General features: G+C 41.1%; 1 protein-coding gene across 1 annotated transcript in view; it reads right to left on the bottom strand.

The window, feature by feature from the left end:
* Window positions 1-19,369, bottom strand: part of LOC128863611 (gamma-aminobutyric acid type B receptor subunit 1) — a 290,985-nt gene extending 271,616 nt beyond the window's left edge. The window contains exons 1-2 of the mRNA XM_054102849.1: window positions 19,292-19,369; window positions 7,369-7,503 (exon numbers count right to left, since the gene is read on the bottom strand). Coding sequence (XP_053958824.1) covers window positions 7,369-7,503; window positions 19,292-19,369 — 213 coding nt within the window. The remainder of the gene's footprint in view (window positions 1-7,368; window positions 7,504-19,291) is intronic.
* Window positions 19,370-26,129: the final 6,760 nt, after the last annotated feature.

Raw genomic sequence — 26,129 nt, 5'->3', positions numbered from 1 at the left:
ACAAAATGCACAAATGTTCATAGTGCACACCTTGCAGGGAAGACTTCATGTGGTCAAAGTAAATGTTTGTTTCGGCTTAAATGGTTACTATGCCACTAGATAAGAACTAGTTACAAAGTAACTAGTTGCAATGTAACTAGTTGCAATGCAACTAGTTGCAAGGTAACTGGGTTCTTATTCGTTGATACCCAACTTATTAGCTTAGAGAGAGTGGTAGAATGCGGTAGAGAGGAGGTTTAGAATATACAATATTAGACTAGGAAATAATCCAACCTTTTCAAAACACTAGATTTGTTAAAGAGCTCAGCAGCCAGATCGGTCATGCTAAGTTTTTTAAATTTACGTGTGATTATCTTTAAGAAGTCAAAGCTGATCACTTCTTAACACTCATAACGAAACATCGGTCAAAATGACCGATAGTGAATTTCGTGCTGGAATAGTGGCTAAACTGCTTGACCTTGACAGCTGCCCCTCCTCCTACCTTCCTCCCTCCCCCTACCATCGCCACTGAACAGGTTTTCATTTAGTTGGCGTGACGCTATTGTCTTGTGCACATCCCAAGTTCGATTTCGGTCGGTCAGATTTACCGTGTGTGCACAACAAGTGCTTCAGATGCAATGTGCCAATCTGCGGTAGCTGTCAAATCCGGTCCTGCTTTGAATGTGCCGCTTTGTGAAAGATTTGTTGAAAAGTGAGTAAAGTACAGTAATATGTAAAAATGTTATGTCGTTCACATGATTAGACTGAGTTTCTACAATATGCTTCAATTTATAATTTGTATTCAAGCTTTATAGGTTTCGTTAATTTCAGTTTCATGTTCTTTTTAATGATTGACATGTCAATTATGTAAAATAAAAACTTTTTTTGATTGTAAATGCTTAATAATTATTGTAGTACCTTATTATTTACCTCATTTTAACTAAAAAAAAACATAACAACAAAAAAAACATAAAAAGTAACGATTTCGGTCAAAATTACCTTATGTTTCGCTTAGTGTCACAAAAATCATGTTTCGTTATAAGTGTTAAGGTGCTGGTCCAATGCAGCCTGGCTTTGCTTGCTGTATTTTTTTTTGTTTGGCTTTGAAAATTTGTATGGCCAAATGGGCACTTTGAACGCTGTCATAGCAATCAGATGATTCGTAAAAGCAAAAAAGGAAAAATGCTTGTACCAGGCATAATATAGCATATATTTTAATGAAAAAATTTGAGAATACTGCTGAAATATATAACAATAACACCTGAAAGTTTCGTGTCAATCGAATATTTCTTTCCTTCCCAAAAAAATGCACGAAAAAATCGATTTTTTGAAGCCTCTAAAGCAGGCTCCTCCCTTAATACTTAAAATATACATACAAGATAAAATACCAGTTACGTCAACGACTAATTTTTTGGGTGCCTGAATTATGTAAAGATCGACAAAAACATAGACATTTTCAGCATTGCGCAAACTTGCAAGAAATGAGGAACAATTCAAGAATACGCGTAAATCAATACATCTATGCTTTTCAATGGCATTATTTAATTTTCTTCAAACAGTTGTGAAAACCAAATGTAAATAAACAATCTCTGCAATCTGCCTAAATTCAAAAATGAAGCAAAGAAAAGTCAAGTCAAAGTATATAAACATGGGTGTTCAACCCTTAATACCAAAAGCACTGCAAATAGAACATTGGGCTTTTTAAATCAAAACCGCCAATTGGTCTCTTTTCATATTTCATATTTCAGTATTGTTCTGTTCATTTTCGACAGTTATCGAGGCCAAGCAACCAAAGCAGCCTGCATTGAGTCAGCACCTTTAAGATGAAACTGCATACGATATCACAGAATCTTTATATCTGGTATATAAAATATAATATTTAAAAAATTGTGTATGCGGATTATTGTGAGGACAGTTTTTGTAGAACAGATTAACCCTCTAACTTCCAGATGGTGTTTTCCATACAAAAAAACATGTCGACAACTTATTTTATAAAGAAAACGCTCAGCACTATTTGGGGAAAAAATTAAAAATAAAGAATAGTATTGAGCCACTTCAAATTAGCATTCGTCTAAAATTTAATGGGTAACAAAACTGCGTTTAAAAATTCTAATTAAAGAGTATGATATTTTGATGAAAATGTATGATGATTTTTACGAACCTTGCACAAAGTTAGAAACTGTGATTCATATAACCTTTGTTATAGAATGAGCTATGGTTAGTTAAAGTGGTGATTCATCCCGAATACAGCTAGCGCTTCTGCACCATTTTGTTGCCACTTCCTCGCTATCAACTTTTTTAATGATTATTTACAGCTTAACTATACCAAGTTTGTGCGGCTTAAGAACTTTATTGGGTTGTTGACGTCTAAGCCTGATACTTGTTCGAGACTCTCAAACAGTGGTTTGCCAAAGGGTTGACATTCTCTCCTTTCATAAGACAGGTCATTCATAGGGGAAATGGAAAATCGTTTCCTTTTTCTCCGGTTGTTTAAAACTGTGACAGTGGGTGTTGTGAGAAAGCCCATTTTGGCTACTTGTTCCCTGATAGACTACAAAGCCTGTTATCTCCGCCGTGAGTCTGCAAGCATCCGTTCGTTTTATTTTTGTCAGTAAAGGTCTACAATAGGCGGTGTTCCTAAGCGGCCCCCCATCTGAGCATTAACTGCCCTTGACCCTGCTTAATTTCGGTGATCGGACGAGAACCGATCTTTTCAGCGTGGTATGGTCGTTGATAGAATGAGCTATAGTTTTATAAAATAATAACTGAAATAAAAAAATTAAAAACACTAAATAAATAAGTAGTCAAAAGTGTATTTTTTTGTGCTTTGATAAGTATATTAGTATCTCCTAACATTTATACTTTTTCTGAAGAAGTTCATCGGAAGCGAGACTCATGGCGGAGATTCTGCGAAAGCGTGGAGGGCTGTCATGAGTCCGCGAGATTCAGACATATTCTCTCGAGCAATTCCACACCTATGGGGTACCTGAAAGACAGCTCGGGGTGCTGAACCATGAGCAGCGAGGAGCCACTCCGGTTACTCCTTGACGCTCATTTTCCGACAAATCCGGACTCGCTTAATATCGGCTGGGATAGGATGCATAGCACTCCACACACCCACCACCGCTGGCTAAATAAGCGACGCCTGGCTTGGGCGATTGACTCTTTCACACCCTTCAAGTCACCTGGGCCCGATGGCATTATACCGGCTCAACTGCAGAAATCTGCTGAGGTATCTTGTCATTGGCTTCTTCCTATCTACGCGAGCTGCATAGATAGGGGCTACATACCCAGATCTTGGAGGGCTGTGATAGTAACTTTCATACCCAAGGCAGGTAAGATTTCACATGTATCCCCTAAGGATTTCAGACCAATCAGTCTCTCCTCGTTCCTCCTAAAAACCCTGGAGAGGCTGATTGATCTGCACATAAGGAGTGAAATTCCTCGGGGGCGTTTATCGTACGCTCAACATGCTTACTGTAAAGGCAGATCGGTAAAGTCTGCTTTGCATACAATTGTTAAGGACATCGAGGTGTCCCTCCACCAGAAGGAGTTCACTGTGGGTGCCTTCCTCGACATTGAGGGGGCTTTTAATAATGTCCTCCCGGAGGCAATCACCAAGTCGCTAGGTAAACTAGGAGTCGGAACCGAACTGATAAGGCTTATCCACACGATGCTTACCGAGAGAACGGTCGTGGCAGAATGGGGTGACACCTTTCTCCGCCGGCAAGTGAACAGAGGCACTCCGCAAGGCGGGGTTCTCTCGCCACTACTCTGGGTTGCCGTACTTAACGGTCTGCTGGAGGAGTTGGAGGGGAGGGGCTGTAAGGTGATTGCCTACGTGGATGACGTGGCACTTATTGTCAGAGGCAAGTTTCTAGATACTCTGATGGAACTGATGCAAATTGCGGCCTATCGATAAATCCTCTGAAGACGGAGCTCGTCTTATTTACGAGGAAATACAAAATTCCAAGAGTGTTTTTCCCCTCAATATCGGGTGCTCCGTTGGTGCTCTCTGACAAGGTGAAGTACCTGGGACTCATCCTTGACAGAGGTCTTACATGGAAGCCAAACATTGAGGAGAGAATCAGAAAGACAACAGTCGCCCTATATGGTTGCAGGGGCGCTATCGGCAAAAGATGGGGCCTCTCGCCTAAAGTCACTTTTTGGCTTTATAACACGATTATAAAACCAATCTTGCTATACGGAGTCCTTGTCTGGTGGAACTCGCTAGAAAGGATGGTATTAGTTAAGAAGCTGGAGAGGGTACAAAGGTCTGCCCTCATTGGAATCAGTGGGGCTCTCCGTACCACTCCTACTCTAGCGCTTAACGCTATGCCGAATGTGGCGCCCGTGGACATTGTAGGAAAAACTACCGCTGCACGCGCCGCAATCAGATTAAGGTGTTCGGGCCATAGGCTAGACTTAAGTTACGGACATTCTAACATTCTTAAAAACTTTGAGTTCATTCCCACGCTAGGTCCGAGCGGACCTTTTTCTACTCACATTCCCTCAAGGGATGAGTGGGCGGGGTGCAACATTCGGCGGCAAGGCATGGCAAACATGTTCACGGATGGCTCTAAGTTGGACGGAAGGGTTGGTGGCGGAGTATTCTGTAAGGAACCTGCCATCAAACTTAAATTTAGGCTCCCGGACCACTGTAGTGTTTTCCAAGCGGAGGTATCCGCAATTAAGGAAGCGGTGGACTGGTTGCTCAATTCGGTAATTACCGTTAAGGAAGTAAATATCTACTCCGATAGCCAATCGGCAATTAGGGCCTTGGGTTCGCTGTTTGTGCGCTCGAGATTGGTCGGGGAATGTCTGGCTTCTCTCTCGATTGCATCCGAATACTTCATCATCAGGCTCATTAGGGTTCCCGGGTACAGCGGCATAGAGGGAAACTGCTGGGCTGATGAGCTGGCTAGACAGGGAACTTAGGAGACGGTTTCGTCGCGAAATGAGATAATTGGGGTCCCCCTGAGAACCTGTGGTCTGCTCCTGGAAAGATGGGCCTCGAGTCAACTCAGCGAGCACTGGGCTAGTGCGCAAACGTGCAAGGTCGCGAGATCCTTCTGTCCACGGGTAGATCGGGGACGCTCAAGGGAACTTCTAAGGCTAACAAAGCCCCAGCTCTCAAATTTGGTGGGCATCCTTACCGGACATTGTCCGTTTCTAATCCCAAGGCTCCTTATTCCTTCCCATCTCCCTCCTCCTCTCCCATGTATGGCACCACAACGGACGAATTTCCTAACATTTGTCCAAGTGAGCCCTTTAGCTAGGGCAGCCATTTAACCTAACCTAACCTAATCGGAATTGGAACTAAGAGAGACGATAAGTATGCATATTTTCAAAATATTTCGATCATAGCGTCACTTAGTGGGCCAATGTTTAGCAGAGGTACACTTTTCTACGAGAGAGAAATATTATTATTGTATCTCTCCATTCCTTGATTCGAGAGGCACCTAGCGAACCAAAAAAGGATTTGTTTTCATTTTAGCAATAATACAATTTTTTTTTTTTTATACAATCTGAATTGGTCGATAACTAGGATTTTAAGAAATAATTTGATTAAAGCCACCAGTTGAGTAATATATCTTCATTCACCAGTGAAACTAGCGTGAAATTTGGGCTATCAATTCCCGTGATTCTCGTATGCCAACTGCAGCAATAATGAATAATTTCACTGACATATTCCTATACATATAGCAAACATTTTTGATAATATTTTCAATCTAAAGTTTATTATATGTAGTACAGAATGGGTTGGTGACTACCTGTCGGGACTGCATAGGATTGTATCTCCGTGCATGAAACAGCAAAATGAAATTTTTTTTCTAATAGCAGTCATCCCTCAGTAGGCAATGGCAAACTTCCGAGTGTATTTCTGCCATGAAAAAGGCCCTTCTAAAAAAACCGTTTGCTATTCACAGTCGGCTTGAAACTGTAGGTCCCTCCATTTGTAGAACAACATCAAGACGCACGTCACAAACACCAGACTCATAGACTCTACTAATTCTCAGAATTCAGGTTCGATCCTTCAAATTTTACAGGAAACGAACAACCGCGCGCAAAAGGTAGCTGCTTCCTATGCAAAACACTTTCATAGCAGTAAAAGGGAAAGCAAGCCCAGGGTATTAAAATTTTAAATTCCCTTCAGGTATCACCAATTCTCCTGCTGGGCCATTTGATTGCTTGCGTATGTTATTGTGTGTTATACACGAAGTTTTTTGTTCGCCCAGCAAAGTAGCAACAGCTGCTGCCAATTTTATTTTGCAATTTACAAAGTTGTTCCTTTTCTCAATTACCAAATGTCGCTCATTTGTTTGATGTTTGCTGTTTTTCTTTGTTATTTTTTTCCTTGAGCTGACTTTCGATGATTTTATTTTCGTTTCTTTCTCTCGCTACTTTCAAAGTGCAACGACTTTATTACGAAATTGTAAATTGGCGGATGTGTGAAGTTTTTTCGGATTCTTGAGAGCATTTTGGGATTAATATAAGAAGTTTGAAGTAAAAAAAATTGTAGGTATAATAAAAATATTCTACATAGTAATTTTGTTTTTGTCAGCTAAAGACATTCAATTCGTTTCTGTTTTTCATACAAAAGAGTTCAATCATGTCTTTGACAATTTTACCAAAAACTTTGTATAATTCAGTAAAACTTCCACAACGAATTAATATATAATATTTACAAGATTTAATCAATAAGTTTTCTTTACACTCAAATTTATCATTTTTCTCCACCCTTGCAGTGGGCCTGTGATTGTGCCTGCTCATGCAATAAAATCTAACTTTTCGTGGGCATCATTTTTGTCGCGAAATCACTTAAAATGTAATCCTCTTTCACGCAATTTCTTATGCTTATGCAATTTTTTGATTTCCGCAAAGCTTCTTTCATCCTTTTCACATTGCGTTTTTACCTTTCTTTGACGCAAACTTGCACTGCCTGCTGACTAAAAACGATTCTTTCGCTCTCTTTCACAAACTCTCCTGTTAAAGAAAATGTTTGCGTTGATTGGCAGCCTCGTGTGGTTGTGTGTGTGTGTGTAATCTTTGTTTGCTTTTGCTTCCGTTTTCCATTGGCTATATTTGTTTTTAATTAACTGAGCGACGTAAATATTGTATGAAATGCTTTTAACATCAATGAAAAAAAATAAAATACAAAATCAGAAAAAACCTACAGCAGCAATAACAGCAAACAGCAACAACAACCGTCATCCATTGTCACTGCTGACCATGAGTGTGTGTGTGTGTGTGTGTGTGTGTGTGTGTATGAGTGTGCCTACAATGTCCTGCTGGCAACAGTAATTGCTAGCAATTATTTGTGGTCCTTATACATGGACATATGAGCAGATGCGTATGTATGTGTGTGTATTTTGTTTTTATGCTTACCACTATTAAATTCCACATTTTCGCCGCCTCTGCAACGGTGGTACAGACGGTGCTGCAGCCAGCTAGTAACATTAATTTTTGTGGTTTATTATAGAGTAGATTGTACATAACGCTCGCTCCTAGGCCGGGCTCGCACTGCAAAGAGAGAGGAGAGAAGGAGGGAGATGGTGAAAAATCAGTTGCATTAAATATATTGAAAGGATATGTTTTGGAATTAATTTTCGATGTAGGAATTAAAACTGAAGAATGCAAAATAATTGATAGTTAATTAATAGAATTATTCTAAGAATTTATTTAATCGTTAAAAAAATCGTAGAATAAAAATTGTTTCAATTATATGTCAACTTAAATGTATGTACATCTGCACTGTGGGCAAAAAGTAAGGTGAATTTATTTGTCAAATTTCGCGGGATTAAAATTTCGTCTAGTTATTTTTTCATGAGTTGGCAGCACTGTTAATAACATCTGGGCCAACTTTCTTGTGAATGTCATTATCAGTAATATATTTACGCTTGTGTTTACCAAACGACCAAGAGTGCATTTTTCGATTTTTACAATGTCTCATTTGATTGAGCAGAGAAGTGCCATCAAATTTTGTTTGCGGAATGGAATTTCGGCTGCGAAAACGTTTAGCATGTTGCAGAAGGCATTTGGTGATTCAACCATGTCGCAGAAAAATGTTTATAAGTGGTACAAAGACTTCAAAGAGGGTTGAGAACGTGTTGATGACTTGGAGCTCACCGGACGACCATCGACGTCAACAGATGACCAACACGTCAATAAAGTGAAGGAGTTAGTGCTCAAAAATCGTCGGTTGACTGTTAAAGACCTTACTGATATGATCGGAATGTCAGAAGGATCTGTGAAAACCATTTTGAAATACCATTTGGGCCTACGAAAAGTCAAATCTCGTTTGGTACCGAAAACTCTCAATTTCTTGCAAAAAAATCGTCGCGTTGATGTGTGTGAAACAATGCTTTCAGACTATCAGGACAAGCTCAAATGCATCATTACGAGAGATGAGACTTGGATTTATGCTTACGACCCTGAAACAACCGACCAATCAAGTGAATATCGTACTAAAGGCGAGGCCAGACCGAAAAGAGCACGTCAAAGTCGTCAAAGTCAAAAATAAAGATGACAGTTTTTTTAGATTTTCGTGGTGTGGTGCACTATGAATTCCATCCACCTGGCCAAACTGTTAATAAGGAATATTATTTGAGCGTTATGCGTCGTTTACGTGAAGCAATTCGTCTAAAAAGACCAGAATTATGGGCCAACAACTCTTGGTTTTTGCATCACGATAATGCACCGTCTCACACTACACTCGTTCTTCGTGACCATTTCGCCAAAAATTCCACGCATATCGATCCGCAACCACCGTATTCACCTGATTTGGCTCCGTGTGACTTCTGGCTATTCTCAAAACTCAGGAGACCACTCCGGGGAACGCGTTTCGAGTCGATTGAGGAGATAAAAGCTGAATCGAAGAAGGTGCTGATGGCTATACCGGAAATGGACTATTTGGCATGTTTGGGGGATTGGAAAAATCGTTGGCATAAGTGTATTTCATTGAGAGAGGATTATTTTGAAGGGGATGAAATTGGTTTACTAGAATAAATAAAGATTTTTCATTTTACAACCAACTTCGCCTTACTTTTTGCCCACAGGTATGTATACCGGGAATGTTTAAATAAAACAAAACAGAGTTAAATTTCAGGCAAATTTATTTTATTTCCTTGAAAATATGACCCGTTTGAAGCAACATGTGCCAACCCAGTCCTCCATGCACTCCTGGTAGGCCGACGAGGGGATGGCCTTCAGCTCCTTCGTCACATTCTCTTAGGTCTCCTCTATCGACTGAGGTCTTCTTCCAAGAAGTGGTAACTTCACCTTGGGAAACAAAGAGAAGTCGCACGGGGTTATATCAGGGGAATACGGTGCTTGCACGATGGTATTTACTTCGAGTTTGGTCAAATAACTCAGCAAAATTAGAGCAAAATTCAAGAATTGTTTGCGCACATTTCCGTCCGGCCAGGCAAACACTACTGATTCGATGGCACCAAAAAGTGACCGATGTGTGTCTTACAGTTCTACCAACATAAGACAAAACTATGGGCCGGTTCCCACGTGCGCGGTTCGTTTAAATTAAACATTCCCAGTACTTTTTGATCATAGGGTACATGTACGAGTATGTATGTTTTTCATTTCATATGTACATAAGCGGAGCCACGGGCACCAGCTAGTTAAAACATTATTATTCCTAACGTAACTTTCGAGCATTAAAAAATAAACCATGGACTGTTTACTTTTCAAATTAAAGCCCTAATTAGTTATTATTGTAATTTTAATAATATATCTACTTTTTTATGTATCGGGTGTGTTTTCAGCTGCATAAGAACTATCGATATCAATTGCTGTGGTTTTGACAGCTGAAAATGGCAAACTGTGTTGACATTTCTGTTCCGTAAGGCTTGGTAAATATTAAAGCACATTGGTGTGATAGTTGGGCACTCTTATGAAGACTCTAAATGAAGACTTTCAGCACAGCGATGTTACTCAACCAGAACCAGTATGCGGCCCTAGACAACAAATAACGAAAGCAGAAGTCTTCCTTGCTATCCACTGAATGGAAAACAACAAATCAGTTGGACCAGACAAAATACCTGTGGAGATGCGGAGATGCTAAGCGATGATGACCTTAACTTTCTTGCCATATTTTTCAACAAATTCATAAACAACGTCGTACCAAAAGCAAGGCGTAAATTTACCTAATAGCGTTTTATAAGAACAAGGGTGATGCCAGAGAATGAAGGAACTATCGCAGTATAAAACTGGTGTCTCATACGATGAAAATCTGGGAAAGAGTAATTTTCACCCATATCAAAAAAGTGGTGCATGCCAGTGAAAATCACCTTGGCTTGTAACCGGCAGATCTATGATACATTTCATTCACTTCTTGCGTTACCAGGTGCAAAGTCTCGAGTGCAACGTAAGAATCTTCATGCCATATTTACCGACATGGAAAAGGTGTTCGATCGAGTTCCAAGAGATCTATCGAGAAAAACACTTAGAGAAAAACATATTCCAGAAAGCACTGTAAATGTGATGAAGGATATGCACTTATATGCGACATCATAAATCTTATATGCTAGCGGTGTATCTGAGAAGTTCTCCATAAACGTAGGAGTACATCAGGGCTCGGCCCTCAGTCCCCTTATTTTCAATCAAACCAACGAAAATTACAAAACGCATTGCCTTGGACACTGTTGTACGCCGATGATGTCGCGCTACTATCTGAGAATGTTTATACCTTACAAAATATATTGCCACAGTAGGTTGAAGTCTTGGAAACAAATGCCTTACGCATAAGCAGACAGAAAATAGAGCACGTCACTTTCGGTTTTAATAACAGTGACCAGATTCCGAAATTTCATATCGATACTGAAACGATATCCAAGTCTGAGAGTTTGAAATATCTTGGCTCCATTGTAAGCGCTGATTGCTCACTAGACCGCGAAGGGACGAACCGCACACAAGCCGGCTGGTAAAATTGTGTGACAAAGAGATGCCAATAAAATTAAAAGGTTAAATTTATAAAGCTGTGGTTGGACCTTCAATGGCTTACACCTCCGAATGTTGGTCGCTGTCTGCTAAACAGGAACAAAGAATCCATGTGGTGGAGATGAGAATGCTGCGATGGGCATCGAGCGCAATAAAAGTGGATGAGATAAGCAATAAACACATCAGAGGTAGCTGTCATGTAGCTTCTTTTTTTTTTGTCGGGACAGACTAGAAAGTACAGCGCTTAGACACAATTAAGTCCGTTGTACTGCACTCGGATTCCCTTTTTGATTTCTTTTTAAATCTACCCTACCTCTGACGAAATCTAAGTAGATCTTGTGGTGCCAATGAGCCAAGGTGGTCGCTTCTTAACAATTCAGTGCCAAAAACTTCAGAATCGAGCAAAGGCCAGACAGACGCATATAAAGTGGTCCGCCGTCATGTGGCTTCAATAAGAAAGAAGATGAGAGAAAAAGCTTGCACTCTAGGGGCATATTACTGATGGAATGGGCCACGTAACTCGTAGCCGCGGCGGATATATGCCCGATAACAAATTCAAAAAATAAATGCCATGAAATTATCTACCAGATTAAAATTAAATAAAACAAAAAAAGTCACTCCAACAATATTTATATTTTGTACTATCATTTTCGGCCTCGGTAGTCTAGCGTAAGTGCACTAGTCTGCCATCTCAGAGGTTGTGGGTTCGAATCACACGTAAAGCACGGTCCTCGCACTTTTCCAAATTTACCTACTTTTCTTCTTTCCCTGTTTCTAAACAAAAAAAAAAAAACAAGAAAAAAACAAATCTCATTCCTCAACCCAAAAGCTTATCTTTTCCATCCTTTTTCCCGTACAATAGTCAGCGCATTATTTGCATTGTGGCTGCTAAAACAAGCAAAAACACGCAGTTACACATTGCATCAGTGGCGCCAGCAAGAGGAACGGGCAACCGCGATAAAAGCGCAGACACGCCAAATTTAGCGAAGTCCTCAACCATCTGTGTGATCCTTCGGGCAGAAAAATGTGAAACATAGATGGCGCTCCAAGCAGTAAGAAGGCGATATTCCTTAGCAACCACTATTTACGACTCTTAGCGGCCGGCTAATCACCTACCCTGCCAGAAAGCAAAATGGATTAACGAAACCAACGCAAGACTGAGTCTTGTCGAGGCCCTATGCTCCCGAGTGGAGTGAACAAGGAAAAAAATAAGTACCATTTAACTTTCCAAACTCATAAAACAAAACACCCGCTACAAACATATTAATAAATGCACTTTTCAATAAATAAATTCACAAACAACCACCACCAACTGCGCCGTCATTTTCGCACATTTAACTAAATTGCCTTTCGGCGTGTTTGCGAGCATTTCAAGTGCACAATTTGTTTGAAAATTTTTGTAATAAATAGCGAGAAGCGCTAATTTGGTCATTTAAACTTGTTATTCAAAACTGCAAATTTGCCTCTATAAAAAGTGGGCGCGTATAAAAAATGCCTTAGAAAGAGAAAATAGTCGCAAATGGCATATGAAATTAATGAATGGCGGGCTAAGTGTTATTGTTTTGTAGTTGTTGTTGTTCTTATTTTTATTGCTATTGCTATTGGTGCTATTGTTGCATATTTGCATGCAAGTGGCAATTTTTCACACTTTTAATGTGGCATGACTTGCGTGTTTGCAACAAGCCGCAGCGGCGACAAGCCTGCGACAACGGCAAATGTCAGTTAAAGAGTTGCGCTTTGGCTGAAGTTGATATGACTGAAATTGAATTGATTTGAGTTGAATTGAATTGAGCTGAGTACCTGCTTGCTAATATGTGCAGCATGCAACACGCGAATGCAAATGAGTGGAATGGCAAGTATGCAGGTAATGTGAGAAGTGTTTCAATTTAAACGTTTTTTTTTTTTTGAAAGCGAGGAGCAACTAAAATAGGATTCTTGAAAGTTCTTATGTGAAAAATTAGCTATTTAAATGAGTCGCCAGTGAAATGTGCAACAGCTGAATATTTTTTTTAGCAGAACCCAAGGCAGTATTCCTCGCCGTGCACAAGAACGTGGCCTTTCGCAGACTTCAATTTTCCGAATTTTGCATCGGGACTTGGGCCTACACCCGTACAAGATCCAACTGACCCAGGAGCTCAAAGTTGATGACCATAGACAACGCCGTTTGTTCACTGACTGGGCTTCGAATCGTTTAGAAGAGAACCCCAGTTTTGGGCGAAAAATCATCTTTAGTGACGAGGCGCATTTTTGGATGAATGGCTGTGTTAACAAACAAAGTTGCCGTCTATGGGACGACACCAATCCACACGAGGTTCACCAGGTGATAATGCATCCTCAAAAAGTTACCGTTTGGTGTGGATTTTGGGCCGGCGGCGTCATTGGTCCGTACTTTTTTGAAAACGACGTTGGTGAGGCGGTCACCGTCAACAGCGAGCGCTACATAACGATGATAACCAATTTCTTATGGCCCATATTGAACCATATGGACCTAGACGACATGTGGTTCCAGCAGGACGGCGCTACGTGCCACACAGCAAACAGCATAAACGATTTGAGGGTAAGGTTATCTCTCGCAGGGGTGAAGTGAATTGGCCACCAAGGTCATGCGATTTGACCCCGCTAGACTTTTTCCTGCGGGGTTTCTTGAAGTCTCAGGTCTATGCAAATCTATGCGGAAGAGTCATTGAAAATTGGACCACTCGGATCCGTTCCACCGTACGAAGCGGAGGCGGGCATTTGAATGATGTCATATTCCACACTTAATGACGTATATGCGCCTTTCAAATAAAAAAATAATTTTGTCAATAACTCACACACAGCTTGTTTTATTCCATTTCAACATCTACCCGCCCTTATTGAAAAACCCGTTATTAAATTTTTGGCTACGTGAAGAACGGCTCTTCCACATTTAACTCTTTATTGCGTTACCTTTAAAATGTTGCCCTTTTTATGTAGTCTCCTTCACTTAAAGTTAGTTATTTAAGAGTCATTCATCTCCTTCATTTTATGCCAAAAATTCGCACACCACCAATATCTTACTTTGTGCTATACTATCGCTTTCATGACCTTTCCGTTTCCATGGCACACCTTCAAAGAAGGTCACCGCTCATAAAAGACGGTAATGAGCAGCGAAGTAATAAAATACAAACATAAAGCAGTCAGCAAAGGAGCTTTCACTATTATTTAAAGTATACATACCGGCACTTGTGTAACGGTATGTAAATTAGTAGCCACGAAGGTGAAAGCCAAGAAGTCGCAAGTGAAGGCAAGGTTCGTGGCAAAGCAAAGTCGAAGGCGAAGGCGAAGGCGAAGGTTGCGTATAGCCACACGAAAGCTGAGCAAAAGTCAAGTAACGACACTTAAACGCCTCAGCTCAACTATTTTACCTATCGCTGGGCGTTCAGCGATAAAGTAGGCAGTCATTTGCGTTTTGACGCCCAGATGTTGGTGTGCATGCAATTTCGTTGAACCAACAACAAAAAAGTACTACAGAAAAACGTTCGCGATGTATAAACAACAGCGAATAAAAAAACAAAACAAATCGAGTCAGTATGGCGTTGGCAAATGCGAAGTCGGAAACAACAGAAATGCCTATTTGCAAACCTAAATATATACATTTCTGTGTGCAAATAGAGGCATACAACTGGGCGCTAATAAAAATGGTAATATGCGCATATGCCGACATGCCGTCATGCCTCTAATCGCGCTAAACACGAAGTGCAAAGTCGCAAAAGTGTCTGAGCGCTATTGGTCTCCTTTGGGGCTATATAAAATAGTAGTCGACGTCATTGCTGTTGTGGCACCCTCGTGCTTTGGAATGGCGCTAATGTGCCAAATATTGCCAAAGGCGCGACTGCTAACCCAGGAAAAGGCATACTTGTAGATGTAAATAGTTCGGCATAGGTGAAAGCGTACACTGAGAAAATAAAAACTGAAAAGCGCTCACATTCCAAATGCAATGTGAAAAGAATATTTAATTTAATTTACTTTATTTATTTATTTACATGAAATATAATTATAAATTTTTCTGCAAATACGTTTTGCAACTCCACCCTGAGTATAAATCACCTTCTGTCTTCATGCCCTAACCTTGCATCGACTAAACATCATTACTTTCGCAACATTGACCCTCTTGAAATATTAAAAAACCCAACCGAAGCCAACATATCTATATTATAAAACTATCTCAAAGATACTGATCTACTTCGTCGGATCTAATCGAGCCATAATCAACCTGCCAGCCGAAAATCTCCGATGCTAGCGCTGCACTACTTTCAGTTTGTATAATAATTTTATTGTTATGTAAACCTTTATAAAATAAAATAAAAAATAAATAAAAACTTAATTCATACAAAATTTAGAACCCAATTTAAAACGAAGCATTTCAAAAAATAAAATAAAATAAATAAATAAATGATCCTTGTAGCCCAGCCTGTATTGGGCTGCACTGTGCTCTGCCACGCCTTTCGAAGCAAAACGCTTCGATACAAAATTGAAGAAGGAAATTTCTCTGTGCACGTTACGGGTACATGTGTCTGCCTCGCTCTTTGCTAACTGCCGCTGCTATTTGTTGTGCTGAGCATTTCTTTGCGGCCCATTGTTGTTACGTGGTTTTGTGTTTTCCGCTACAATTTTTACACTGATGAAGGCTATAAGTAGCGCGCCGGCATTTACAAATATCAGCGCCTGGGTGTATGCAATGTCAGTGCAAAGTGATGTGTGTGGATAAGCTTTCACACTTGCAGGTTGGTGTGGTAGCGAGGAGAATGTAACTTAGAGGTAAAATGAAATGACCGCTGCCACGGCGAAGTGTACCACTGTGTTCGAGATAATAGGAGCGCGATGAATTAACAGCTTGCAATGATTTTCTTAAATTTAATTTTCGGTTTTGTTTGTTTTATTTTTTTATGCTTAAAAAACCATAGAATTGAAAGCCACAAAATTTGTACAAAACGACAAAATATACAAAATTTGAAATTTTTCGATCCGAATCTTTACAAAACTTCAAAGTATGCTGCTTTATAGCCCAAACATCGCAAATAAAGTGCAAGTTACAAAAACGACTAAAAATTAAAAAAAACACCGACCGTAATTTTCCACTTTTTAATTTTTTTTTACTTTACTTAATTTTCTTTTATGTACAAAATTATTATAAAAAAAGTTATTACATTTATGTTAAAATCAAACTTTGTATAGGGTGGGCCATTTAAAATTTGCTTTTTGAATCGGCTATAAAAAAAAACAGATCAATATTTTTTCAAACTTTTTTTTGATTTTGAAGATTGAACATTGCCATTTATGCATGAAAAATAATATCGTTCAAATGAGTGCCACGACTGGCTTTACAGTAGGCCATTCGATCAACCCTATTTTTTAGCACATTTTCGATTGTTTGGGCTCCAATTTCATGAATGGCAACTTCGATTTCGTGTTTTAAAGCATCAATCGTCTCTGGATGGGCTTAAATCATAGCTCCGAGGCAGCCAATTGATATCGGAATTTCGGCTGATTATTCGGTTTTCAAAAACGGTAGCCAAAAGTTCGAGTGTAACTTTGGCAGTGTGGCATGTGGCACCGTCCTGTTGAAAACAAATGTCGTCAAATGTTCTCAAAAAAATAGGTGGTTTAAAAAGCAAACGCTATATGGCCCGCCCAAAATTCAAAAAAATTCAAAATATTTATGACTTTTTAATCAGAAGCCTTAGAAATTTCAAAGTATGCACTTTTGGAGACTATTCGGCGTAAATACTCGAAAAGTGCAGGTTTCAAAAAAATTTAACGAATTAATAAAACACTCACCAAAATTTCAACTTTTTAATCAGAATATTTAAAAAAAATTGTGCGAAAGTGATACAAAAAATTTAAATTTGAAGTCTTTAAAAATTCACGATGAGTTTCAATAATTTTTTTTACCAAGTTCTTTTGTATAGGTTAAGTTAGGTAGTGATGGTTGTCCAGAGAGGGGGCCCACTTGGACGTAGAAGTTTGGTTCATCCTTTGTGATACCATTGCAAGAGGGGAAAAAGAGGTGAAGGAAAAAAGAGGACGGTTGAGTGTTTGAGGACTACGAACGGTGACTAGTCTGCGGTTGTGTTAACCTCTTTATGTTGCTGATGAAGTTCATCAGATTTTTGTTTTCAATACCTGCTATGTCAGCAGGCGCAGAAAAGAAGTGAGAACCAAGATGCTTGAATCTTAGTCCCGCGAAGGCTGGGCAGCTTAGGAGCAGGTGCTGAGATGATTCCACCTCATCCTCCATACAGCTGACGCAAAAAGAACTCGAAGCAATTCCGAGTCTCACGGCATGTATACCCCGCGGACAGTACCCCGTGAGGATGCCCATGAAATTTGAGAGATGAGATTTTGTCATCCTCAGAATATCCCTCGAGCGCCTCCTAATCAAACATGGCCAAAAGGACTTCGCGACCTTACACGTTCGTGTACTTGTCCAGCGCTCGCTGAGTTGGTGCAAATCCCATCCTTCCAGGAGTAGAGCGCAGGTTGTCAAGGGGATCCCGATCCTTTCCTTTCGCGGGCACACTACCTCACAGGTCCCTTGTCTGGCCAGCTCGTCGGCTTCGCAGTTTCCTGCAATGTCACTGTGACCAGGTACACAAATCATTTTTGTATCGAAGAATTCTGATGCAAGAAAGAGACCAGACATTCCTTGACCACTTTCGAATGCACCATCATAGAGCTTAGGGCTATAATTGTCGCTGGGCTATCAGAGTAAATATTCACTTTCTTGATAGTTACTACGCAAGTAAGTAGCCACTCAGCTGCTTCTTTAATTGCGGCCACCTCTGCTTGGAACACACTGCAGTGATCCGGTAGCCTGAATTTCTGTTGATGGGGAGCTCTTTGCAGAATACTCCTACTCCAACCCTATCGTTCAGCTTCGAGCTATCCGTGAACATGTTAACTAGGCCCTGTCCCCAAGTGTTGTCCCCGGTCCACTCCTCCCTTGGTGGAAGGTGGGTGGAGAATGTTTTGCTTCCATTGACGAGGGGATGAACTCAAAGTTTCTGAAGATGCTTGAGGGCCCATATGTGAGATTGAGCTTATATCCCAATCCCCTCAGTCTGATTGCGGTACGTGCAGCGGCAATTCTGCCTGCGGTGTCTATAGTTACCACATTTAACATTACATTAAGCGCCAGGGTAGGAGTAGTTCGAAGCGCCCCACTGATATCAATGAGTGCAGACCTCTGAACTCTCTCTAGCTTTTTAACTGATGTCGACCTCTCCAGTGAGTTCCACAAGACAACGATTCCATATAACAGGATTGGCTTTATTATGATATTATAGAGCCAAAATACATCTCTAGGCGAGAGCCCCCATGTTTTGCCTATTGCGCCCTTGCATCCATACAAGGCGATTGTTGCCTTCCTTACTGTCTTCTCAATGTTGGTCTTCCACGTCAGCTTGCTGTCAAGGATTAGACCTAGGTACTTCACCTTGTCAGAAAGCACCAACGGAGCGCCCCCCATCGAGGGGAGATGAACTCTGGGTATTTTATATTTCCTTGTGAAAAGGACGAGCTCCGTCTTAAGAGGATTCACCGATAAGCCGCAGTCCGCTGCCCATCGAACAACTACGTTCAGATATCCCATCCGCGTAGGCAATCACCCTACAGCCCCTCCTCACCAACTCCTCCAGCAAGTCATTTATAACAATGATCCAGAGAAATGGTGAGAGAACACCGCCTTGCGGTGTGCCCCTACTCACCTGCCGGCGGAGAGAGACGCCGCCCCACTCTGCCACGACCGTTCTGTCGCTAAGCATTCTGTAGATGAACCTGGAGAGGTCGGCTCCAACCCCCAGCTTGCCCAGAGATTTACTGATTGCCTCCGGGAGAACGTTATTAAAAACTCTTTTGTATAAAAGACTTGAAGAAAATTTCCGGCATCGTATGCAAACAAATTGTCAGATCTCAGTGAAATTTTTGAGCGACTTGAAATTTACATTTGATCTATTATACGGAAATTTAATGGGTTTTAAAACTGCTTACACCGAGATCTAATACAGAAACTGATTACAAAGTTGAAACTTTTGATGAAAATATTTTTTTTTAATTTTGCAAAATTTTTGTGAATTTTGTTGAAAGTTGGGAGCTGTTGCAAAATTGTTGTGAAATTTGAAAAAGTAAAACAAATTTAATACAAAAAAAATAGTAAAAGTTTTGTAATTCCTCACGCTTCTATTATTGTGAACGCAGCTGTATATACATGTACGTACGTGTGCATACCCCGTTGCAGCCTGTAGCACATGTCGTGTAAAGTAATATTATTGCCAACAGGTAATATTATAAAAGCACAACAACAGTGGCAATGGTAACAGCACGCTTATCGTCAACTCACCCACACACACACACACAAACACTTATTACCACAGCCATCGTCATTACCATCAAAGTATATGACCATGGCCATAGCCATAGCTTTGACAATGTTGGCCAATATGACGCCAACAGCACAGCGCCATTATGAGCACGCAAACTACGACACCTACAGGCAGCGCATACAGAAAAGCTGGTGTTTTGAATTCTAATATGTAAAGAGCTCCTGCGAAAGGTGGCTGGTATTGTAATTTGCTTTGAAAGCTGCTTAGATTACCTATTTGTTGCTTTGTTGGTAGCATTTCGACGACTTTGCCTTCTACAGTTTCAAGGACACTTTTGAGTAGATAACAATCGCAGTTTGTCTCTTTCTATTTGAGCTACTCAATTTCGAATGTAAGAAAGCCATAAAAACATAATAAGAAACTAAAGTTGTTTTGAATTTTATATGAGATTTATTGGGCGACGTTTCAGTATTTTTCCGAGGGTTGTTGACACTACGAGGACTATACCCAACTAATCGGAAATGTGGACTTCTCTGTGGGTAGTTGAAAAAGTAATATGATTCAGTAATGAAAGATTGTGTTTAACAACTAATTTCGGATGCTACAGGGTCCGGCACTCGAAGTGTAAATAAATGGAAAGGGCATAAATTTAGTTTAGAAAATTACTTTTATTCAATTAAAAGTAAAAAATGTGAGAAAATAATAATATACAAAATTAAGAATCCATTTAGTTTTGCTCAAAATGACTACCCTTTGCCTTGACTATAGCCTTGACCCGATAGAGAAATGAATCGCATGCTGTCCGAATGTGACTTGCAGGTATTTTTTCTGGCTCACTTGCGGATAATAGCCTGTTTCAGCGCTTCGAAACTGGTGAATCTTTTATTTCCGACCTTATCCTCCAAAATGGCCCAGAAAGAATAATCGATCGGATTCGCGTCTGGTGAATTTCAGAGCCATTGTGTGAACATTAGGAAGTTGGGAACGTTGTTTTTTAGTCATTCTTGGTTCACTCGAGCTTTGTGAGATGATGCTGGGCCCTGTTGAAACGTCCATGGTCTGCCATCGAAATGTTTGTCTGCTCACGGCTTCCAAGCAACCTCCAGAATACATTCCCGATAATATTTCGCATTTACCTTGACGCCAGGTTCGATGAAAATAATTGGAGAGCGTCCATCGGCGATTACAGAGGCCTAAACCATTACCTATGGCGGGTGCTCCCTCCTGGTGGCCAATGATGACTCAAATTCTCCTATGAACGGTCGGCCAAATAAGCCCTATCGCTTTAAGGGCTTACTAGTTCTTCAATGTGAAAAAATTTCTCGTCAGAAAACACAATTTTCGGTAATTGACCGCTTTCGGCCAAGCGAAACAACTCCCTCACTCACTCAAGTCTGACTTGTTGCTGCTTTTATGTGAGATCATAAACCTTTTGGAACTTGTAAGACTTGACTTTACCAGCGAAGTTCACACGGCTTTGCAGAATGACGTTGAGCAACACAACCAGCTCCGTCAAAGTAGGAAATAACCTCTCCGAGCCATTCAGTACCGTTCAAGGTTTCAGACAAGGCGATCCACTGTCATGCAACCTCATCAACTTCGTTATGGAAGGGTTGCTGCGAAAAGCAGGTGTTCATCGTAATGGCACTGTTTTCTACAAATGTGTCCAGCTCCTTGCGTACGCCGATGACATTGACATTATCGGCCGCTGTAAGCGAGATGTCACCGCTGCGTTTTCTGCTATCGAAAAGGAATCATCACGAGTGAGTTTGGCGGTGAACGAGGGTAAAACGAAGTACATGCTGTCTCCAACGCGGAACACACGGCGTGTAGGAACGCACGTCATTGCGGACAACTATACCTTCGAAGTTGTGCCAGAATTTATTTATCTTGGCACCGCCGTTAACATCAACAACGATATCAGCCTACTAGGGGCTAAGTAAGCAATTGAGTAGTCGAGCCCTCTCTCGCATGGCCAAACTGACACTTTATAAGACGCTCATCATGCCCGTGTTGCTTTATGGCGCAGAGGCATGGGTAGTGTCACAAAGTGATGCAGCCGCTCTTGGGGTGTTCGAGAGAAAAGTGTTTCGTAAGATCTTCGGTCCTGTGCGCGTTGGCGAAGACTACCGTTCAAGAATGAACCACGAGCTGTATGAGCTGTACGCCGACATTGACGTAGTTCAACGCATCGCCATCCAACGCCTGCGTTGGCTAGGGCATGTCGTGAGTATGGATGAAGAAGCTCCAGCAAAGAAGGTGTTCGTTGGCGAAGTCCAAGGGAGCCGACGCAGAGGAAGACCATTGCTCCGGTGGAAAGATCAGGTGGAGGAAACCCTATGCTCGCTTGGTGTACAGAATTGGAGAAGGCGCGCGCGGAACAAAGGCGCCTGGAGAGAGCTAGTGAGGTCGGCCGTAAACCGGCAACGGGTTGTTATGGCCACCTAAGTTAGTAAGTAAGTAAGTAAGACTTGACTTTGAGATCATGTTTCAGTATGCGGCAAATGCTATAGTCAGATATTTTCGTTATTTCGCCATTTGACTGGCACTTCATCGGGGATTTCGCTCAAGTCGCTTCTTCACTTTTTGATCCGTTTCACGTGACGTTGCAGTCTTTTGATGACCACCTCCATGACATTACGCGATGCTACAAGTATCATTGTAAAGAGTATGGTGCGATAAGCAAAAACTTTATTTACTTTAAGATGCTCGAGCTCTCGAACAATCGCTGGTTGTAGTTTTCCAGCCAAGTAAAGGGTTTTCCAATAAGAGGTGTTAGTTTGAAAAAAGATCAATGGTTTCGTTACTTGTGTGGCACATAGCGTCGTCTTGTTGAAAATAAACGTTAACCAGATCAATACCATCCAATTCCGGCCATAAAAAATCGTTAATCATCTCCCGATAGCGCAATCCACTCATCGTAACTGTTGATCCAGCTTCATTTTCGAAAAAGTAATGAGGTGCTTCACGATGAGCCAAAAATGTTCAAGTTTTACGAACTGTCTCTGCCAAATTTTCACCATTTTTATAGTGAATTTTACAATAATAAATTTCAATGCGTTGTTTAAGCATCTATCGTTCCATATTTATTAATGGAGTAGTTTCTACTTGTCAAATATTTAAAATAACACCTCTTATTGGAAACCCCTTTATAATGCAATCACACTATTACTGATTTTCTTTTTTCGCGCTTACTCTCGGCAACATGCTTCCGCGCGCTTGTAAACAATACTCTCGGGCTTTTAATAGTACTTTAACAGTATTATATGGAGACAGCTCATATTTATTAAGTTTTGTGTTAAGAATAATCGCCAACTTCTTTACCTTATCCGTAAAGCCAAGGGAACTGGTAACTATGCACAATTTAGGGATATTATCAACATACGCCACACTATTACATGTAAATAGCTAAGACATATGACTTTGACGCATTCAAATATAGAGAGTTATCATCAGGCCAAACAGAAATGACACAAAAATAACTGTTTATTTTGTAACATAAATCTGCAACGAGACCAACGAGAAATACCATTGTAAACGGTGGGTAAGTTTTAAGGGCCGGTGTTGATTTTAAATAAAGTAGAACTCTTTTAAGAAATTATTGCCATTTCTCTTTATTATGATAATACTGGTATAGCTCAATTACGCATGAAACAAAATATTGGCCAAATAGCTGCCACAGCCTCGGCGGCACACCTCCAAAGACCACGAAATGCAAATAGTTGCTTATCTACAGGGTGGTTAAGTTTCAAGGGCCGGTGTTGATTTTGTATAAAATACAATTTTTTTAGGAAATTATTATCATTTTTCTTTATTATGATAATACTGGTATAGCTCAATTACGCATAGAATAAAATATCGGCCAAATGGTCTAGGCGACCTCGGCGGCACACCTCCATCCGATGGTCCAAATTTTCGATGACGCTGGTGCATAATTGAGGTTCTATGCCGTTAGTGTACCGAATTATCTCATCCTTTAGCTCTTGATAATATGCTAATTTGCTTATCTTAACCTTCTGCGTTCTGCCCTTAAAGTAGCTGGCCATGAGCTTCACCTGTCTCTGCCTTTGAAGCCAAAATAGTGTTTAAGCTTCAAGTGCAGCAAGTTGTGATGTACTGAGTCAAATGCTTTTGAAAAGCGAAGTAAACACAGAAGTATCCAGTTGCCATTGTCAAAGCTAGTTCCAATATGGCCAAGTATTTTAACCACTGCTGTCGAGCAACTATGCCATTCCCATGGCAGCCGGTTCTGCGTTACCGGAATGACTTGGATTTTTCCCGACCAAGGGCTGCCGCCCAAGTAAACTAGCTCTGTCTAGTGAACAGTATAATGCAACAATGACTTTGTGTGAAGCCAGATTATATATAGTAGTGAGAGTAGGCGAATGTTTTGCACAAATGAAGAAATCTGCAGTGGCCACTGCTCACTGCCTAACGTTTGCTTACTGTTTTGCTTCATCAAGGCAACGCACCATGTCATAAGTCAATCCAAACAATGGTAAAACTCCACGAATTGAACTTCGAATTGATCTCACATCCACCGCATTCGCCAGATTTGGCTCCCAGCGACTACTGGCTGGTCGCAGACCTGACCTTGCCGATAAGAAACTTCGCTCGAATGAAGAGGTTATCGCTGAAACTGAAGTTTATTTTGAGGCGAAAGATACGTCGTTCTACGAAAGTGGTCATGAAACAACAGAGCGGCGCTGGAATGATTGCGTTGTTCTTCATGGAAGTTACGTTGATGAATAAAACTAATTTTGAACAAAAAACAACGGAACTTTTCAACCCCTGCTTATCTGTAAAGAAAAAAATTAAAAATGCCTCGTTGTTGAAACATGAAAGTGTACAGGATTTGTACTGAAACACAAAAAAAAAAACAAAATAAATTATAATCAAATGTACATAGCCCGAAAAATTTTAATTCGCCTTACTTTTTAAGCACAACTCCCATATACAGTACAATTAAGTATATATGGCATCCACCTCCAATTTGTGGTGTGCGTCTTGATGTTTCTCAACAAATGAAAGCAATTTTATGCCGCCTTCGCACGGTAGAGCCTTTTTCTATGTATGCGGAGTTTTTCTATAATTTGTATGTAATTAATTTGGGAAGGCAGTTCAACACTTTCGATTGCGATGTGCAGGGAAGATATCGCACCCTAAATACAAAAGGGTCACAACTCAAAATTTTTCACACTCGAGCTTGACTTGTTTACAGTAGCACAGAAAACAAACTATGTGACATATCACGCTGAAATTTGCCATGTAGCTTATAACAGTCCTACCAAAAAACAAAAAATTTATTTTTGCCATATGTCATCAGCGGACCGTTTTATTGATAACGTCTCGTTCATATTTGAGCAGAAGGTACATTTTGAGTTGTGACCCTTTTGTATTTCGTTAGGCCCTTTATCTGCCTCACTTGTCAGGCAATAAAATAGGTTGCCAGATTCCCTAGCCGCCGAGCACAAATTAAATACAACTTCCAATCACATTACGCAAGTACTAACTAGCATTTCAAATTAACTCGCCTCCCCACAAACACTCCCTCTTATAGACTCCTCAACTTACCTTTAGTAGGCCCAAACACTTAGTTAGGCCCAGGGCTGAAGAGGTGAACCGCGAACTACCTGAGTGGTCGTCACTCGTCGGTGATATTTCGAGACCAAACGTCTAAACAGAGAAAAATAAAACAGGGAGTACCCCAGGGTGGTGTCCTTTCACCCTTGCTTTTTAATTTCTATATTTCGAAACATACGCCGACGACTGCACGATAATGGCGTCGGGCAATGACATCGATGGCCTATGCACCAAAGTAAACAACTACCTCGCCCGCCTTTCTCGCTTCATCACTGCGAGAAACCTACAACTTTCTCCCACTTAATCCACGGCGACCCTTTTCACCACCTGGACAAAGGAGGTCAAGCTGCAACTTCAGGTTCACGTCGATGATACCCCAATACCGACGGTAAACAGCCCCAGAATATTGGAAGTCACCTTTGACAGCTCGCTCTCCTTCTCAGCGCATACAACCGCTATTGCAACGAAAGTACAGAATCGCAACAAGCTCCTCAAGTCGCTTGCCGGCAGCACTTGGGGCAAAGGCAAAGAAATGTTGCTGTCGACTTTCAAAGCAATAGGCCGACCGGTTCTTAACTATGCTGCGCCTGTCTGGTCGCCTGGAACCAGTGATACGCAGTGGACGAAGCTCCAGACCTGTCAAAATACTGCAATTAGGACCGCGACAGGATGTCTCCTGATGTCTCCCATACAACACCTGCATGACGAGGCTCATATGCTACCTGTGAAGGAGCATAACACACTGCTCAGCAAGCAGTTTCTGCTAGGGTGTCATCATAGGCCTCACCCATGCAGACACCTGCTTGAGCCTGAGCCACCTTCCAGGCACATCAGGAGGCACTTTCTAAGTTACGTGGACGAGATCCTAGACAAAACAGACAGACCACTCCAGGATCGGACAGTGTACAGACAGGCCATAAACGACATTCAGCGGGAGACCCTTACCACCTTCTTAAGCTCCCGACCTCCGAACGCTGTTATCGGAGTACAACCACCACCAAATGCAGACGAAGAGCTCCAACTTCCGCGAGAGTCCCGCGTAACCTTAGCACAATTACGTTCTGGATATTGTAGCAGGTTAAACTCCTACTTATCCAGAATCGACCCCGACATACTAAACATATGTCCGGCATGCGAAGGCACCCCGCACGACACTAACCACCTTTTCACATGCCCCATCAAACTCACTGATCTAACACCCCTCTCCCTCTGGACCCAACCTGTCGAAACAGCATGTTTCCTGGGCCTACCATGAGCTAGACGAAGACGACC

This window comes from Anastrepha ludens, chromosome 5, assembly GCF_028408465.1.
Source record: "Anastrepha ludens isolate Willacy chromosome 5, idAnaLude1.1, whole genome shotgun sequence".
In the NCBI taxonomy this organism is placed as follows: domain Eukaryota; kingdom Metazoa; phylum Arthropoda; class Insecta; order Diptera; family Tephritidae; genus Anastrepha; species Anastrepha ludens.
Note: the sequence above shows the minus strand (reverse complement) of the source record. Positions and strands in the feature narration are given on the sequence as shown.